Genomic DNA, 19,899 nt, shown 5'->3' with positions numbered 1-19,899 from the left:
AGTGTGAAGGAGGGCAAGGGACCCCGGTGCTCACGTAGCCCCTGCCAAGGAGCTGACTCAGGTCAGCGAGTGTCCTCCCTGGTGACCGGGGGAAGGCCTTGTTGCCCACCACCAGGAGCTGCAGAGACAGGAGGAACTGGAGTGCTGCATGAGGGCTGGGAGAGGGCACCTCGGCCCACGCTGCCCTGCCAGAGGCTGGCTTGGGTGGGGGCCCTTGGCAAGCAGGTGTGGTAAGGAACAGGGAGGGCCCTGGAGACCTAGCTCCCTAGGGGTTTGTGGGTGTTGAGGGTTGCGGGGCTACTGGGGGAGGCTATTTTCCCCCTCTGTGCAATGGCTGGAACAGTAATTTCTAGATGTCGTGCTCAGAGGGTGTGGAAGGCTGAAGGACTCCTCAGGCAGGAAGAAACCCCAGAAGGCCTGACTGATTGCACTACATTAGCCCAAACTCTGCCAGGCTTTCTTCAAGCACTTCTGGAACAAAGAAACTAGGCATTTGGCCGACAAAAGCTAACAACACTCCTCACGTCTGAAGATTTCTCAGCCGCTACTAAAACACTCCTTTTTCCTCCCGTGTTTGAATCAATAAGGCGGTGAGGAAGGGTCAGAATAAAGGCGCCGAGCAAGGGAAGCCAAGGGTCCTCCGCGTCCCAGCTGCCCCTGGGGAAAGCTGGGGTGAGCAGAGGGCCGGTGCTGCAAACGAAGTCACTCTGTGCTGAGTCTAAGGGCAATCTAGAGCACGCTGCTCAGGGTGCTGGCAAGAGCGCGAGCCTGGGAGTCAAGGTCCAGTCTCACCTCTGCTGATGCCCCCTTCCCTCTCTGTGGCCCCCAGACCCTCACTGTACCATCCCTGCTCAGTGGCTGGGCTCTGGCTCCCCTGCCCTCAACACCCACGGACACAGCAGAAGCCTCCCCTTGCTTCTCTGACGTCATCAACTCCATACCCGCACCTGCCCCAGCCCATGGCTCCTTGACCTCCATTATCCAAGCTGGAGGCCAGGTCTCAGAATAGAAAGTCCCGGAGCAAGGCAGCTATGGCTTTCTGGGCCCATTCCCTTGCAGAAGCTGCCCTGACTTCATTGCCTGTGACAGATGCTTCTCCCTCCCCTCTCCCAAGAGCCCTGAGAGAGTGTTATTCTCTCTCCCGTTGGCTCCTCGGAGACGCCAAGCTTTGATCTCACAGCTGTTCCCCAAAGGTGTCGGCTGGTTCGGTTTGCCGGTGGGGGGTTCCCATCCAAGGAACCATGGTCCTTCCCTGGACTCACACCTGCCCCATATCCAGGCCCCTGTTTGCTCGACCCTCTCTCCAGGCTGGTCACAGGAGCAGCTCCGGCAGACCGTCCCTCGACGTCTACTGTGGAAACTTCCCCTGCTCAGCCCACCCCACAACCGATTTGCTGGGCACGTCAGAGCCTGCAGTCCTCCAGGGAAGCCTCATCTAGAAGTTTCCGCAGTACACCTTCCTCACAAGCTCCCAAGCCGGCCACACTGACTAACGCCATCTTATTGCCACTGGAATCCTGATAGTCTTGAGCATTTTATTTTCTCACAGATAGACGTAGATCTGGTAGCAACATCCAGCTCTAAGGACATCTTCCCCGCTCCCTGTCCCTTCCCCAAGACACAGCACACAACTTCACAAACGCACATTTCTCTTAGACCAAGCACAGAGAACTCACAGTGGCCCCAGACGCACTTGGGATCTCCTCACCTTTCCTCACGTGCTGTGTTAGTAAGAGAACAGGGTTCCCATGTCTGGCAGCCCCATGGCACCCGGCCCTGCTGTGAAGCTCTCACTGCCTCTAGAACCGTCTCTAAACACGCGGCCTGAAGTCACTGCAAAGCTGGTGCAGACAACTCTGGAGATTTGCAGCCTCGTAAAACTCGGGGTCTTATTTAATTGTTTCTTTTTTTTATGAGCCACTTTATAGATGCAGATAGGAGTAACATACATGTAAAGTCTAAAGAAAATTATTCCCTTGTACCCAGCTCGAGAAATGGCACAGGAGAAGCCTTCGTACCCCGTGTATTTCTGCTTCTCTCCTCAAAGGAATCTTTGTCCTGAATTTGTGTTTATTGCTCGCTAGCTTTTCCTCAGGGGCAGATTCCTTCCCTGTCTTTACGTAAGCACTGGTGGCTGCTTGGCAGGGAACCGTGTCTGCAGAGCAAGCTCAAGGGGGAGGCTCAGGAACATTCAAGATCCTGCAGACTCCAAGCAGGTCAGGAAGCCTCTCCAGGGGGTGATGCCCACAGCTTCATGCTGGCGGGACAGAAACACTGGCAGGGATCTGGCCACAATCCCAGGGATCCGGGAGCTGGGCGATACCCATTATCTCAGCAAGGAAGACTTTCAGGAAAGAGAATGGACTTGTTCTTTAAGGAACCCTGCTGCCCCCCTGGCCCTTGTGGTCTGGATGTGTCATCATCTTCGAATGGAACGTGGTGACTTCGGGAGCCATGCAGATGATGCTGGGAAAGGCGTCCTCGAGAAAGGCAACAGCCCACCAGCCGGCTGGGAGCCAGGCCTGGGGTGCATGTGCCTTTGGGGTCCCTGAGAGGAGGGAGCACAGGAGGCCGCAGCAGGGTTGGCCCGTGTGTTATCTGGGGTTGCAGTGCAGCAGGTGTAAGTGTGGACTGGGTTTGAATGTTGACTCTGCCTTGGCTTGCTGTGTGGCCTTGGGCAAGTTGCTTCACCTCCCTGGGCCCCACTTTCTTCTCTATGAGAGAATTGAGGTACGAATGTGTATGCAGTGCTTAGCTTTGTCCTTTCTTGGGATTTCCCACAAGCTATTTTTGTTTAAATAAGAAAATAGAAAGGAAAGTATCGTTTAGTTTCCTTATAATATTACAAAAGAATATGAGAAAGTAGGAAGGATGTGACTTCGGAATAAAAAACCGTCCTTGAACCTGAACTATCCTTCCTTTATGTTCTTGTACCAGAGTTCTTGAAATGGAGAAGTATTGTTCTTTTCTGTATGGTATAATTTCTGAAGCTCAGAATTAGAGATGATGCCAAGAGAAGCTCACCAGAGGTATAGGGGCTGGGAGGCAGCCGAACATGGTAAGTAAGAGATTAGAAATCAGACAGACTGCCCGTGGTTTAAAATGCAGCCACTCACTCACTGCGTGGTATTGGCCGGCACCTTGATGTCTCCAAGCCCATTTCCTCAGGTGTGAGGTGGAGGACCTACCACATGACTCTGTGGCGAGAGTTACTAGAACAATGTCCACAAAGCCTAGGGCACCTACTGCTGCTCCGTCCATGTAGGTTTCCTTCCCTAATCTGGGGGTGTCCTGCTTCCCCAGTTTCTGGCTCAAGAGTGATTACTCCCTGGAGAGCAAAGTCCTCATCCAGTTCCTCTTGGGTCCAGCAGAGAGCCCTGTGATGGTGACCTACACACACCGTGTGTGAGCACAGTGCATGCCAGAGGCTGGGCAAGAGACCATGCCTGCCTCTTCTGTAACCTCATGGCTGTAAAGCCCCTTTATTCTATCCTCCTCCTGTCCCACCCAGATCGCCCTGCCTCACCCCAGCAGAGCGGATGTTTCTTTGGTCTTGAGCCATTTCCAGGGAAAGATAACCTCCTGGCTTCTCCCAGGCTCAATACTGCCACGTGCCAGGGGAAGGGTCTCTGGTGGCCAACAGGTGCATATGGTAGTCAGGCGTGTGCTTTGCCAAACACAGGAGTCTTAGGACACGAGAGATGGAAATGGCCACATGGCCAGCAGTGGAAGACACTGCTCCGGGCATCCATGAAGCTGCTAAGGAACATGATTATTTCCCTATTTCCCTAGAGTCACCTTCCTTATCTTTTGCCTTCCTACTTAAATTTCTTCATGTCTAACTTCAATCTTTCTTGCTGTAAGTGTACAGTCACAGAATGGCCATGTGATTTCCCACATGCCTGTGGGTTTCGCACGTCATCTCCAGAAGTGTTTAAGATGAAAGGACTATGCAGGGCACGCTGGCTTTGGGAAGAAGCCTTGGAGATCCCAGCATGGGGGGCCACCCACCCCTCTGGGAAGAGCAGGGGTCAATGCCAGGCTAGAAACCTTTCCCCGAAAGGGTTCAATTGTTTCCTCCTCTTAGGAGAGCAGTCAAACTGTCAGCTGGCAAAGAATTTTCTGATAAAATGCCTCTGCTTTTAATCTCATCTTAGCCTGCACTGTGACAGCCTGGTGGTGGGTTAAATCATTTCCTCTCCTGCCCTGATGTCTAGAAAATCTCCTCCCAGGACCCGTTGGCCCTATTGGATTGGCATTCATGGGAGCCTCTAGCTTCTTTGATCTTTCGCCCAAATTGGTCTCTTAATTCTCAGAGTCCTCTCTCTCTCTCACAGATATTGGGCTCTTTCTAGCCAACACTCCATATGTCCCAAGCGAGGCTTGAATAGAAAGACCTAAAAAACCACCTCCTTCCCATGCCCGTCACCTGCCATCCAGAGGAAGGACTAGACCCTCTCTCTGAGGGGCATGCCGCATGCCTCAATGTCCTGTGTAGTGTGTCCCCTCCTACTTGCCATCTCAGGGGCTCTACCATTAGGCCCTCATCCCCCAAAGTAGTCAGTCCATTCATTCCCTCTAAATTTTTCCTAGTCATACCTGAGTTTCTAGGTCCCTTCTCCGGGACTCCTGAATCTTGATAGATTTCTCCCTCTCTACTCTTGAAAAATCCAGCTTTAAAATAGTTAGCATTTATTGAGGGCTTCCTATGTGCCAAAAACATTTCCATGTAGCATCTCATTTAATCCCCTCAACCTCGGAAGAGGCAAGTGCTCTTGTTACCCCATTTCACAGGTAAGTAATAATAACGGAGAATTAGAAAGTTGGAAGCAGATTAACCGAAGTCACAGAGTTTGTAAGTAGCCAGGTCAGGATGCGAACCTGGATTTGTGTCTGGGCTCTCACCAGCTCCACATTCTAGAACTTCCTTAAAATTTTCCTGAATTCATCTTTGAGCCCAGGGTACTACCTTTCCACTTCTCTCTTCCTCTCCAATGTAGAAGGGAATCCAAGAAAGTGCTCATCCCTCTGCCCTTGGAAAAGAAAAGGGACTCTCGTATTTTTAAGTTCCTTATTCATCGGTAATTATGTGTAGTACCTGTTCACCAATACTATTTCTCATTATGAATTCATAAATTCACACTACTCTATCAGTCTCTTATACATTTGTATCTGGTGAGTCTGTTCTCCTGAAAGCCAGGGACCTCAGGGTAGACTAATCACTCCTCCAAACCTGCCAACTCGCAGCCTCGATTAGAACCCAGAACCACACCGAGATGCTGCCAGTTCGCATGGGTGGTGGCACCGGGCACGTGGCCGAGGCAGCACGTCCCAACGGTGACAAGCAGGACACAGGGCATTATGTCACTCCTCGTTGCAGCCCCTCTCTGTATACGGGCTTGTCTTGATCTTTGTCCGTTTCTACCTTCCTACCGACACTTCTCATTTCTTGCATATGCTCGCACTAGTTTGGATGTGGCTGTTCCCATCTGCTCCTTAGGGTCCACTGTCTCCCCACCCCTCCACCTCTCACTTTGTAAATGCTCCCAGGGGCTCCGTGTGTAAGCCTATGCTGTCTCCGGCCAGGACAGAGTGTCTTCTTACAAAATCATGGTGCAGGGGCCTTGGGGATTAGATGGTTCACCCCTTGTGGGGTAGCTAAGGAAACTGAGGCACAGAGACGTCTGGGGGTGGAAAGCACCAGCTTTTCGGGAAGCCTGAGTTCTAGACCCTGTTCTGCACTTAAGCAGTTGACAGACCTTGGGACTCTGTTACCCCGTCTCCTATCTCTGTGATAACGGGTAGAGCCCCCATGGCCTGGGGTTCAAAAGCAACAGCCCCTTTCTTTCTGCTGCTGTTGGCGCGTCTCCCTGCTGGAGATAGCAGCATATGCAGGTCCTCCTTCACAGACAGCTGTCTTTCCTGTTTCTTCGATTTTTTTTTTTGCCATCATCACAAAAGAAATCTCCAAAAATCTCTTTTCTCAAGCCATTCCAAGGCCTCTGTCAAAGGCATTAAAGTCGTGAAGAATGTCTGATCTGATTAAATCACTCTTACTGCAGAGGAAGATAATTTCCTCTCTTCCGGTGTGATGAGACAGACTTAAAACCCTTTCTGTCATATATCAGAAACGCTTATTGAAATTATAAATTATTTTCATGGTCGTGTTATTGGTTGAAAGATAAATGAATAATGAACGATGACTTTTCAGAGGCAAAAACCAAACCAAACCAAACAGCGTAAGAGATGGTGAGGTTAGAAAAATCTCTAGGACTGCAAAGAGAGGTTATTCTTTCTGGGAGTGGAAAAAGAATACCCAGAAGACTCAAACGAGAAGTTTCCGGTAATCAAAAAAAAGAATCTGTTTCCCCCAATTGGATAAAACTCTGCATTAATGGGCACCAACTGAGCAGAGATAGTCAGACGTGCCTTGTGGTAGCTTTCATTTTGTTGTTCTGGGAGTATTGTCTTTAGTTATGTTTCTTTCTTTAAGATAATAAAGCCTAAATCTTTTCTCCCCCCATAAAAATCCTCTCTCCGCCACTTCTCTCCTCAGCTTGGTTGCTCTGATGTGTCTACCTCCCGCTGCCTGGAGGGTGCAAACAGCCTTGTTTGGAGGGTAGCAAGCAAAGGCCAGCCTTCTCGGTCCCCGAACTACAAGCCAGGGTCTCTGCGAGGAACCCCCTGGAAGCAGCCCCCTGGGGAAGTGGGAGTCAGATGGTCACTCCACCATCACGCTTTTACTTCCCATGCTGAAAACACCTCCCTTCTTGTATCCTCTGACTCTGGTCGCAGAAGCCCTCATAGATGCTTGGTTCAAATCCCGGTTTTGCCCTTCACCGGGTATGTGGCCCTCAGACAAGTCACTCATCATCTCCAATTCTCACTTTGTCTGTAAACCTGGGACTAATCACAGTTCGAGAACTTTCAGTAGGAATTAAGTAAGATCCTATCTGCCTAGCACCTCGCGAGCGCTCTATTCCTCACAGCCAGTATTTTCTTTCTTTCCCTCTCTCACGGGTAAGGGACACCAAACAGAGCGAGGAGGATTTCTCTACACCTCTCTAACCACACTGCTGACAGCAGGTTGTCTGTCTTAACTCGCAGCACTTTGGAGGTGGACCCAAGCCTGGCCTCGCTCACACTCCACGGCCCCAGCGCAGGCCTGTGGACGGGGAATTTTCCCAAGCACCCTCTGCTGACAACCTACGTCTCCTGGAGAGACTGGTCTTAGAGAGTGACTGGGACGGAACAGTACATAAGGAAATCGGCCTGGACAAATTCTTGACTCCAAACACGAGCCTCACATCGCAGCTGAGGGAAAAAAAACCCTCTGAATAGAAAGTCAAAAATCACAAGACAAAGCTTCCCTAATACTCTCTAGAATTAGGGGGAGCAGGTTGGGGAGGACATCCCCTACCAAGCTATCAAAGCATTTTGACATCTATTTTGTCTTTTGTGCCTCTGGCTGGGAAGATGCTGGTGGGGCAAAAAGCACAGACGGGTGAAGAGACTGGCCGTGTGGTTCGTCAGGAGACAGATTCCTCTAGCTCCAGGACTGAATTCTTCGGCCATCTTCCTTGTGCTTATCCTCAGGTATAAAGCCCGCCCAAGGTAGATTCTGCTGGAACTCCGCAGAAATCCTCGGGAGACTGGAGAACTAGGCAAACCTGCTCAAACAGCCCAAATAAGAAGAAGCAACCCCTCCCATCCCCCCGCTGCTAGGCACTTCCTACAAGGTTTGCTGCGTCCCAGGCCAGACTGAGGTCCTCAGTCACCAGGAATCCCACCTGAATCCCACAGTTGGCAGCTGCTCCATTCTAGGGCATCCTGGGAAGTGTCACAGCATCGCATTAGGTCGCATGATCCCGACCCTTGCGAAGGCCTTTGGGAACTAACCACTGGACACCCAAGGAGACTGGACAATTCCCCTTGGACTTGTCTGCCGTCCCACTGCCTTCCTAGTGTGCTGAGGCAGAAACCCCAGAGACCCCAGAGACCCCCCACCCCAGGCCTGTGAGGGAGGCCGAGTCTTCTCAGTGCTTCTCCAGGGAAGAGGGACGCAGTTCTGCAGCCCCAGAACGAGCCCTACCCCCTCTACCACGGGTGGGGCAGGTTCCTGGGTAGCCTCTGAGCCTGGGAGGTGACTGATGGAGCCAGCACGTGACGCCGAGGCTCCCTAGCCCGGCTGTTTGAAGACTGAACTGTATTGATCGGGAATTTAATTGCTCCATAATCTCTGAGTAAACACTGACTGGTCCATTGATCAAGCCCCAGGCCGGCTGGGAAGAGCTGAGAGGGAGAGGCCGGACAGAGACGCCAGCAATGCTAACGAAGGGTTCTCCCTGACAGCATCCTCCAAGGGAAGTCCCTTCCTCAAGGGTGGCAAGGAGCGCGACCTCCAGCAGAGCCCATGGCCAAGGGCACACACCAGCTGGCCTGGGTGATAGGTGCAGACCAGGGCCCCCAGGACAGGGTGGGGGATGGGATGGGCTGCTCCAGGGCTGGAGCGCTCCTGGGATGCGGTATACTAAGTGGGAAGTGCAGGCTACAGCAGCTTTTTCTCTTTTCTTTTCTTTTTAATGAGGGAAAATATAAAATCCCATGCCTAGAAACATAAAATCCTGGGAGGTTGTACCCTAATATGTTGACAGTGGTTAATTCCATATAACGGGATTCAATTATATTTTCTTCTTTACATTTCTGTATTTTCCACATTTCCAACAACTAGCAAGTATAACTTATAATCAGAGAAAATAGAGGTTATTTAAGATCAAAAGAAATGCCTGGAAGGATTTCTTCTGTGCTCTTTAAAAAAAGAAAAGAAAAGAAAAAAATTCTAGCAGCAGCTCAGTGGAGAGACGTTGCATTTTGGCGGTAGACCTGAGCTCCACCTGCGCCTCCAGAACTGACTGGCGCGGTCCCTCAGTCAAGACACGGGACTTCTCTCCATCCCAGATCCCCTATCGACAAAGGGGAATAATAGCTATCTCCCAGAGCTGGGATGAAATCTTGAGAGGGCTGAGTGCAGCATCCCCGGTATGTTCCATGAATCGTACTTTCAAGAAATATTAGTGTCTCTTCTGTCCTGGAGTAAGGGGTACACGAGGAGAAAGGACTGAACACCAGGGGTAAGTCAGTTGAGACTGCCAGGGGCCCCCTTCAGGGCCCCCTGGGGGTTGTTCCGTTTCCACCCTAGGTGTCCCTTCCTGAGCCCCCACGCCCACCCCAACGAGCCTCCTCTCATGACCCTATTAGAGACCAATCTTCCTCAACTTGGCCCCGTTGCCACCCAGAGACAAATGGCCTGCCGTCTTGCGGGATGCTGGGAGGTGGCTGGCCAGCCCAGGGTCATTGTTCCGAGTGTCACTGAGAGCCTGAGAGGGAGGAGAGCCACGGGATGGAAAGTAGGGCTGCAATTACTAGCCTATTCAGTTCCCTAGAATAAAGCCCTGGTCATTAGTGAGCAGCAGGAGGAGGCAGGGAAGGGGGATGAAAGAGCCTGGCAGGCACTTGCTGCCCCTGGCTGGCTGCTGGGGGCTGCACCACCCCCAGCTCTCACCTGAGCCTCGCTACCCAGCAAGCAGAGGCCGTTTGTTTGCCTATGGGTTTGCGAGCCTCGGCACCTTTCTCCGGTGGCCCAGCCTCAGAGGCCTCTCCAGGGACACCACTGCACCCCTGCATCCCAGTCCCTTAGGCCCAGCCCTTGGCCTCCTTTCTTGGGGACCCCCAGCTTCCTGGCTTGCTGTCCTTTGGGTCTCCCCACTTCTTGAAGCATCACTCCCTGGAAGGCTCCAGGTCCCAAGAGTTTCTCCTGACCCCATTCCCCAAAGGCTGCTCTGTAGGTGTCTGGGCAAGCTGTCCCAGCAGCACCCCTTCTCCCAGGGCTGGGGCTTGGCAGCCTCTTCAGGAGGCGGGAGGATTGTTCCTGGCCCGTCTCTCCGCGGGGCTGAGGGCTTGCCTCCGGCGGTGGTGGCCCCTCTCCACAGGTCTGACCCGTGGGGCTGTGGGTGACCAGCTGCCAAGCAGCCCCGAGGGGAGGAGTCCAGGGGCTTAAGGAAGGGATTCCTGTTGAGTCCCACAGCTTGTGTTCTGCGGGGAGGATGACAGACATCCCAAACTTGGCAATTTGAGGAGGGAGTCAGCTGTGAGGTCACACACCAAGGACGGCAGTGACCCTGACACCTGAGTGACTGGTGTAGCTTTCTTATTGGGGTCTCCTGTAGAGGCCAATGGACTTATCCCCAGAGAACTCCGAGGAGGCTGATTGGGCTGGAGCCTGGCTTGTCTCGGAGCCCTGTATCCCAGCCCAGGATCTCCCAGGGTGGCCCGAAGGGCTTTGTGACTCACTGACCCTGCATTTGTCCTCAGCCCAGTCTCTGACCTTGGCACATTCTCATAGAGAAATTCACAGGGAGGTCTGGGCTACGCCCTGGAGGTAGGGCACCTGGGTAAAGGAAAGGGATATGGGGCTGTGAAGGGGTCATGGGAAGGGATGTCAGGGATCTTATGGAAGAAAACTATCTCGGGATGGGATTCCCCCAGAACACCAAGAACAGACAGACTTGACTGACATATACACTGTTGGACTGTCAGAAAACTTCCAGTAGGCCTCCTCCCAGAGAAGCCAAGAGACTGACGTCACAAACACAGACAGACCGACAGACAGACAGACAGAAATATACTCTAGGAAACTACAAACCAAACAGACGGGACAATTTGAAATGACTGGGAACAGAGGCAGACAGCAGATGAAGGTCTGCACCGGCTGGGGGCAGGTCTCCCTGGCCCACAGAGAGGGGAAGGCTGCGGTGGGCAGTGCTCTCAGACCCTCCACCATCAAATGTTCTCCCACCCTCCTTCCCAGAGCACCCGCACCCCAACTTCGGCGCCTGTCCCTCCAAGGGGAAACAAGGAAAACAGACTTCCTACCCTCCCGCCCCAAAGCCTGGGGGGAAAAGCCCCTTCCCTTGATGCCCCAGCCCCCATAAGGGGGGAACATCCCTCCCCGGCCCCCAGCTCCCACCCCTCTCTCCCACATATCACAACAGCTCCTCCCTCCCCTTCCCACCAGAATCCCAGGCCTCAGGGTGGCCCCAGCAGGCAGAGGAGTGAGGGCACGGGAAGGAGTGGGAAGGATGAGAGTGAGAGGGGGAGCATGGGAAATGCTGGGGAGGATTTCTGTCGCTGGCGCCCCCCCCCAAGACTGGGCTTGAGGATACCCGGCCATCCGTCTTCACCGATGCCTAGTGCTTGGGTGTAATTAAACGTTCCTGAATTGAGCTGGATTGATGGGGTGGGAGGCAGAGTAGGCAGCTTCCCTCTCTTCTCCCTGCCCTACGAAGGAGGACATGTTGAAGATTCTGCTGTGTGTCTGAACGGTGAGAACTCATGGGGAGGGGACAGGGTTCTCCATCTCCATCTCCATCTTGCAGACCATCCCGATGCCACTCCACTCTTTGTCCTCATTCTTTTCCTCCTCCCCCCACCCCCTGTCTCATTCTCCCATTTCTTTTTCCTTCCAGTCAGTTTCCAGGCGAGCCATCATCCATTTGGGGGCATTACAGTACCCCACTAGATGGGGAGTTCCTCCAGAATCCAAATGGCCTTCCTTGTGCTTCTGTCCCCAGCAGAGAACTTGGCCCCCCAGGCCATGCCGGGTGCCAGCACAGGGCTTGGTCCTTCCCTTTCCCTTCCATCCTCCAATCTGGTCAGCCTCGGGGAGCAACCATGCCTCCCTCAGCCTGGGATTGAGGGATCCTGAAGGTGTGCCACTGGCTTTGGCTTCACTCCTCCAGTTTCCTTCTCAGAGTCCTACCTCCTCCCTGACCCTGATTTCCCGGTAGTTACACCTTTCTTGGTCTTATGTCCATAGCTCCCATTCTGATCACTATGGAGCTACTTTCCGAGGAACAAAGGAGGAAAGAAAGACCATGGAATCATTGAGTCTTAAACCTGGAAGTGCTAGCAGTAGGAGTCACGTGCCCTCGGGGCAAGTCTGGGCACTGGGACTTCCTGGCTGTGTGATTGCGGGCAAGGCCCTTGAGTGCCCCGAACCTCCCTCTGCTCTCACATGAGGCAGGGATAAGAAAACCTGCCTGGTCTAACCTCTCAGAGCAGCTGAGAGACTCCATAAAACGCTATGTCAATGTTCCTCCCCAGACAGATCACCCTCTTGATTCTACAGATGGGGAAACTGAGGCCCAGGGGAGCTAAGCAACTTGCTCAAACGAGTCCCAACAATAGAAGTTTGTCGATGGGGCAAATCCTGGCCAGAATCCAAGTGTCTTGACTGCCAGTGAAGTCAGAAACAAGTAAAGAAGAGAGAAATGTGCAGAACTGAGACAGAAATCTCGGTGGAAAGAGAACAAAGCTTTAATGAGCAGCCCGGAGTGCAAGGATGAAGACTGAGCGAGCCAGAAAAGAGGAATCTGGTGTTGGGGAGGAAGAGGAGAGCTGGAGGGACAGGTGGACGCGGAGGAAAGCAGACGAGAGCACGAGGAGGACGGACGACCAAATAGCAGGCGGGTGGACAGAGGGACCGTGCGTTCAGCTGCTCTGTGGCTCTCCTCCCCCTCCCCTCCCTGAGGAAGTGACTGGCATGGAACAGAAGTATTTCCCTACACTTACATTTCAGGAAAGTCTTGCGCTTAAGAAACCCAAAGGAAGAATCAAGGCGTCAGTCCTGAGATGTAACATATCCACAGCAAACAGCCCGGAGCTGATGTGTGGGGAGGAGGGGTCAGAGTGTGGGAAGCTGGCCATGCCGAGAGCTGCCTTATGGGGCTTGGGCATCCACATTTCCACGTCAGGGTCACAGGCAGAGCACTTGGGGACTCCCCGCCCTTCTGCCGGGGTAGGCTTTGCAAACGTGAGAACAATGATGGACAGACGCTTAGATGAATGGGGATGGACTCCCCGGTAAAACAAAAAACTTATAGTACATTTAAAAGCTAAATAGCTTTTTTGACAACTGTGACTATTTCCCACTGAAGCTGCTATGTTGTTGACAATATTGGAAAGATGCCAAATGTATGCCATAACACCCCTATTTTCTGTTTCATTAGACTGGCATGCTGTGCCTGTGCCAATCAAAAAAATATGTATATATATTTAGTTATATTACCCTAAGATGTCATCAGTGACTATTAAATGACCCGAGGGTTCCCTAGTTAAAAAAAAAAAATTAGTTAATTTTTAAAAAATAATAAAAGTAAGAGGGACCATGACTAACCCACAACTAGGTGAAGAAAGCCCGGGACAGCGACACGGACCCTCGACCTAACACTCCCCCTTCCTTCCCAGGTCAACGGCTATCTCAGTGAAGTGTTGAAATCCTGAGAATTAAACGTATTCATCTTGGCTCTTTTATGCAAGGAGAACGAAAGGAAAGCATCTATCTTTGCTCTGATAGAAAGGATGGGTGCTACCATTGGTTAAGCCCCTCCTGAGTGCCAGATGACCTATATGATGTTTTATGTATGTATATTATATTCTGCATAATCCAATTAATTACCCTGGACATTTAAAGAGATGCCATTTTATGTAGGCTGTTTGGGGGAAGGAGTCTAAGTTTGGAGTTTGAACCCAAAGGGTATAATAACCTCAAGAGTTGGGAATGGCTCATCTGGGGTCCAGAGGTCGGAAAGAGAAACGGAGGCAGGAGGTAAAAACAGACAAACAAGAACACAGGACTCAGAGGAAGAGGCGCTGTGTGGTGTGCTTTGCTCCGAGGGGAAGGGCAGTGGGGGTGGGGAAGGGAGAACAGTCACCGCGGCATTCCCACCTTTGGGAGGCCAAGTCAGAGCAGGCGGGCTTCTGTTCGGCATCGGCAGCGGGACAGCAGAACTGGTGTAGCACAGTCTCATTCCTGAGGACAGAGCAGAGGGACAAGGTCAGAGGTGGCTCGGCAGGCGGGGCCCAGCCAGCACGAAGGCATCCCTGCCCTGAGAACCCTTTGCCGCCGCTTGCACCCCCGGACCTCCCAACTGCTGCCTTTCCTCCTTCTGAGCACCCCCGCCCGGCGGTAGGTTCCTCTGCACAGGATTTTCCATTAATTCCGCACTATCTTTTATCATTATAGTTCTTTAAACCCTGTTCCCCGCTTCAGTCCAGCAAGGCGGAACTAGGTCTATTCATCTGTGATGCCCAGAACTGAACGTGTTTAAGCTGATCATAGGCAAAGATACAAAGCACTCTCACCGAGAGTTCAGTGCTGCCGGCTGAAAACCCAAGGCACGGCGCTTGATGAGGGATTTGTTTGATGCAAATGAAAAAGCCAACCAAGAGGCAGAGATAAAGTTTCTAGCGTCAACTCTACAGCTAGCCAGCTGTGGGACACCTCGTTCACCTTTCCCAGGTCTCAATTTATTTGCTAATGAAATAAGGAAGTTAAGCTACAGAAGTGGTCTTCAACCTCGGCTGATGATTAGAATCACTAGGAGACTTTCCCAAGCATCAACGCCTGCCCTCCCCCCCCCCCGCCCCCTGCAGCTCCCCCACCAAGGGACTGATTCTCTTGTTCTGGCCCTGGTTAGGGGCTCCAGGCCTTTTTATAAGCTCCCTGGTGATTTGAATGGTAGTCAGAATCGAGAGCCACTAGACTTGATGATTTCCAAGTTGTCTTCCATCATCAAAATTCCAGGATTCTAATATTTACTTTGAGCCACCTTGGGATTTAATATTGAAATTACGTTTGGATAAAATTATGTTGACATGTTGTTTCACCATCATGGAGTCAGAGAATGCCAGACCTGGAAGGGTCCCCAAAGATGACCTGAAAGAGGTGTTTAAACTCCTTTTAGCCTCAGAACACTTTGTCCAAACCCAATCTTCCCTGGAATCCCATTTTGGTTTTTGTGGGGTTTTTTTGTGTTGTTGTTTTTTTTTAAGATTTTACTTATGTATTTGACAGAGACCGTGAAAGAGGGAACACAAACAGGGGGAGTGGGAGAGAGGCAGAAGCAGGCCTCCCGTGGAGCAGGAAGCCTGACTCCTGGCTTGATCCTAGGACTCTGGGATCATGACCTGAGCCGAAGGCAGACACTTAAAGACTGAGCCACCCAGGCGCCCCTGGGATCCCATTTTGCAAAGCAACCAAAGCGGAAGAGCTCAATAGGGGCAGGAAGTGGGAGATCTGTGCCACCCCCTCACACCCCTGTCTTGCTAGCCCCAGTGTTGGTAGCCACCTCCCAGGCGTCTCTCGGGGGCTCCACGATTACAACAGCATGGATTAGAAACTGCATGAGCTCTTCTCATGGGAGAAAATAACATTGGAGCTTACCTTAATTTGACAAAAGTAATTCCAGAAAGATTTCAAGTTTCAGTGGGAAAAAAACAAAACAAACAAACAGGAAAAAAAACCCCGGGCAAATTTATAAGGAAACTTAGAAAGACAGTTTATGTGTTTGGGAGACTTTTAAAACAAAACAGGAAATTGAAAAGCCATTAAGAAGAAGAAATATATCTGACTACGTAAAATGAAAGCATCTTGTGTGGGAAAAGATAATCTAGTAAGTCAAACAACGAATGATTGAGTGGTAACATGATCGAGGGGTAATATGTATTTGCAGTACGTATGGCGGAAGGCAGTGTGTCTCCTACACCGAGATCTCACAGATTCATAATGTAAAGACAGACCCAGTAGAAAAAATGGGCAAAGGATATGAATTCCGGTTGAGAGAAGAGGAAACTCCAAAGAGCCAACAAATGGAAAGACGCTCTATCTTGCTAGTAAACAGGAAAGTACAAATGGAAGCAACACAGAGATACCATTTCCCATCCATCAGACTGGCAGACATTAGAAAGACAGTAGCTACAGTGGCTGGAGAGAACACGGGCAGAGAAGTGCCCAATCTACTGCCTGTGTGTGAAGCACTCATTGTGAATGTTTACAGCTGTTTTTTGGAAATTGAAAGGAACACAGGTCTTCTGACCTGGCGATCCCACCTCTGGAATTTTATACCAGAGAAATGCAAGGAACCTGTTCATAAAGGTATTTGTACAAAATATGGCGACATTGTTTTTAGTGGGGGAAACAGAGCAGCTGGGAATAACCCGAGTCCCCATCAGTCAGGGACTGGTTGAAGATACTGGGACAGTTTCATCCATCCCATGGAGTTATGTGTTCTATCTCTACATGGAATTATGCGTGATATCTCTTGGCTGGGGTTGATTTCCACAACATGTGACTAAATGAGAAAAGCAAGCTGCAGAGAAATGTGTATCATTTTGTAAAACAAGGACTCTTCTCCCCCAAATGCATATTCTATACAGTGTACTGTTTTTCCGTAGGAGCGCATGTATAACTAAGTGGTTTACGTTGGCTACCTCAGCAAGAAAAGAGCAGGACAAAGGAGATAAAAAAAGGGAAAGGAAAACATATGCTTGGTGTAATGTTAGCTGAAAATGTTCACTATAAATTCCTACTTATGGTATTACTGTAAATACATTAAAATTGAATATATATGTGAACAAGGACTAGAAAGTGTCAGAAACCAACAGAAATATTAATGTCATTTCAGGATGGATCATGGGAAATTTTCATCTTGGATTTTTGTTAATTTAATAAATTATTGATTATGGATTACATATAATCAATAGATTACAGACTAATAATTAATGCATCTAATATAGTTTCATAAAAGGGCAGTAAGGAAAATATTGAATCTGAACCCTCATTTCACACATGAGAAAACTGGACCCCGAGTGGAGAAGTAATTGGTCTACAGTAGTTCCCTGACCAAAGCCCCAACTCAGTCTTCCAGATCCTCTCACCTCTCCTACTCCAGCTCTGGAGTTCCTGGGGCAAATCAGAGCCTTTAGAGAATTTTCTGGATCCCAAATGTCACATGATAGCCTCTAAGTACTGCCCAGCCTGAGGAGAAGGGGAAGGAGGAAGGAGGAGTCAGGACAGGAACCAGAAAGGCTCAGAGCCCCAACCATGGGGAGGCAGGTAGACCCAGGGATGCAGGTAGCAGAGAACCTACCCCCCAGTTCCTGCCACCAGATGTACCTGTGCCCCAGGGTAGGTTCAGAATTTCAGAAAAGACCCCGAGATCGTAGGCAAAGAGGCAGAGCTTGTTCACCACCCATGGCACTGGCATTTCAGGAAGGAGAGCTCACTTGGATACAACCATAAGCCAAGTGCCTGGGGGCTCTGTCCTGACCCTGCCTCCACTTCTTAGAGGCACCCTCCCAGAGCTGGGAGCTGCTTCTCTGGCCAGGCACTCTGGCAGACTCCAGATGGTCCTCCCAGTTCCCCAGATTCAGCTGTATTGGCACATGCAGTGGGTGATGTAATCCTGGATATCCCCAAGACCTTCCGTACCCTGGGCTTGGGATGGCAGTGCTATTGGTGTTTGCATTCTCCTTTGGGGTTCCTAGTGATGAGGTCCCTCAAGGCAGTCCAGCTGAGAAGGGAAGCTTGCCGTCAGCCTTTTTTCTATTTCTCCTCTATCCACCTCCTCCCCCACAGGTCTCCTCAATCTGGGCCAAGGGTTTCCCCATTAGAACCTCCCTTCTTGCCTTCTCTTAGGGTTTAGTTCATGGTGAGTTATAAGTCCTGCTCTACCCACCTCTGACCAGCCTGGCCTCCTCCCTTGCCCAAGGTCAGAGTCCAAGTCCCCACGGTCTTAGTGTAAGTTGGCTGAACGTTGATTTTACACTCCCAGATGTCCTTCCCTCTACCCCAAAGGAGAACCCAAAAAAGCGATCCAAAGAATTCATTCCCATTAAAAATAAAGTTGGGGGTACGATAAGAAGAGCACTTCACCTCTTTGGCATCTTTCCCCCAAAACTATAACTCCAGTCTACCCATGAGAAAAACACCAGACACACCCAAATTGAGGACCTTCTACCAAATATCTGACCAGTACTCCTCAAAATTGTCAAGGTCCTAAAACCCAAAAAGAGACAGAAACTGTCACAGACCAGGGAAAACTAAGAAGACAGGACAAATTGTCCCATGGTACCCTGGCTGGGATCCTAGAGCAGAAAGAGGTTAGTAGTAGAAAAACTAATAGAATACAAATAAGTCTAGAGGTTAGCAGATAGATAGATAGATAGATAGATAGATAGATACAGGTAGATGATAAATTTGGGGTAGCAGAATACTAATAATTATATTTTAGTACTTCATAATGTTTATTATGTGGCACGGACTGTTTGAACACTTTGCATGTATTAACTTTTTAATTCTCACAAAACACCATGGAGCAAAACTTCCTCATCACTCTACAGATGAAGAAACTGAGGCATAGGGAGTTTGTGGACCACTGATGACATGTCATGCATTCAACCTATGCCTTAACCCTTAAGACAATTTTATAGTGTGTGTCATCATCCTCTCTTTTATAAATGAGAAAACCAAGACTCAGAGCAGGTAAATGACTTGCCCATGGTCACACAGCTAGTTAGTAGGAGAGCCTACACTCCAGGCAGGCAAGTTTCAAGGATCATGTCCAATTCTCTATTTCATGAGGGTTTTGGCCAATGGTCATTCATGGGTCCAACCACTAAACCCTGGACTGGGAGTCCCCAGTGTCTGGTACACTGTTGGTGCTCAATGTATGGAAATACAGAGAAGCATCACAGCAGGCCCTGCCTCAGGGAGCCCACCAGCTAAGAGAACATCCAAACTGGCAAACAATAAGTTCCTGTTTGATTGAAGACATAATGAGAATGTGGGCAGAGGGATCATTGCCTAGTTTGTTCCTCCTTGCCCAAGTCCAAGGCTTGTCCTGACACTGCCCTTGAGCTATTTCCCAAATCCTTAGCCCAAAGGTCATAGCCCTTTGTCCCTCTCTGCTTCCTTCTTTCCCAGCTTTCCCTGGGAGCACTGTCACCACAGCAGATGGACCATGGGGCACAGAGGCTGCGAAGAGGGGTGGGAGCCAGGGAGGAACAAGACAGAGTCCCTGGGGTAGGACCGTCCCAAGGCTGTTGCCAGCATGTCCCATCACAGTTTGTCCAGGTGAGAGGTGGGGACGTGGGCACACTGGGCCTCTGTCCACAGAACCCAGAATAAGGCTTTCTTCCCAAAGAACACCTGACATAAGGCCTTGGAACACTCCACTCCGGGTAAGGTTTCAGGGTCTATGCCAGGGCCATAGACTCCACAAGGTCATAGACCCCACAGATGGGTCACAACCCTTGTGTAAGTTCATCCTAGTCCCTTGCCTCTTGAAGCCTCGGCTTTCTCACCAGTAAAGCTAGGACAGTAGCAATACCTGAACCTGTGGTGCTTTTAGGAAAGCAAACACAACATCGAATGTCAGCTCATGTAGGTCCTCAGAACCTGCGTCTTGAAGGCTCCACACTGGACAAGCTCAGCTCCCTGTACCTGAGTCATCATCCCAGGACAACATTTCTGCATCCCCATCCCATCATGGTGGAAACTAGGACCTAGTGTAGAATGAGAGGAGGGCCCAGCAGGTTGAGCAAATCCCTAGGAGGCTGGATGATTCAAGCACCTAAGATCCAGACTTCGTCTGTCTCCCATTGCTACTGGAGAAGTAAAGAAAGGAGAAAGGTCTGCACGCATAGGCCTAAGCGCAGTTGCTGCACTTTGGGGTGAGAAGGACCCTTCAAGCTGCATTGAGAATGTGATCCAGGCCTTGGAATCAAACAGTCCCCAGCCCACTTGGGAGCATGAGCCTGAGAGGGACTTTCTCAGAGCCACCACATCATGCAAATCCAGAGGCACACTTCTTATTCGAGCCTGTGGGACCTGCCGCCCAGGGCTGTGGCCCTAAGAGTTCTGGAGCTGGAGGGACCCAAGGAATAGCAATAGAAAAGGAACATGACCCAGCCTCAGTATATGGTTCTTGGAATTCCAAATGAGGGAAGCCAGTTGTATCCAGGCCAAACATTTATTTCTTGTATTTTTAATTCCATGGC

At 50.5% G+C, this 19,899-nt stretch overlaps 1 protein-coding gene across 4 annotated transcripts in view; it reads right to left on the bottom strand.

The window, feature by feature from the left end:
- IQSEC3 (IQ motif and Sec7 domain ArfGEF 3) overlaps window positions 1–19,899 on the bottom strand; it is a 102,916-nt gene that overhangs the window by 56,522 nt on the left and 26,495 nt on the right. For 3 of the 4 annotated variants that reach the window (XM_044228013.1, XM_044228012.1, XM_044228011.1), the window contains exon 1: window positions 13,787–13,841. Coding sequence is in view for 1 of the 4 variants with exons in the window: in XM_044228010.1 (XP_044083945.1) it covers window positions 13,787–13,870 (84 nt within the window). In the remaining 3 variants the exon portion in view is untranslated. Of the gene's footprint in view, window positions 1–13,786; window positions 13,871–19,899 lie in introns of those variants that run through there. The other variant, XM_044228010.1, reaches the window with a different exon arrangement.

The sequence above is a fragment of the Neovison vison genome, chromosome 12 (assembly GCF_020171115.1).
Source record: "Neovison vison isolate M4711 chromosome 12, ASM_NN_V1, whole genome shotgun sequence".
NCBI classification, from domain to species: Eukaryota; Metazoa; Chordata; class Mammalia; order Carnivora; family Mustelidae; genus Neogale; species Neogale vison.
The sequence above is the reverse complement of the archived record's forward strand: the minus strand, read 5'-3'. Positions and strand labels throughout refer to the sequence as shown.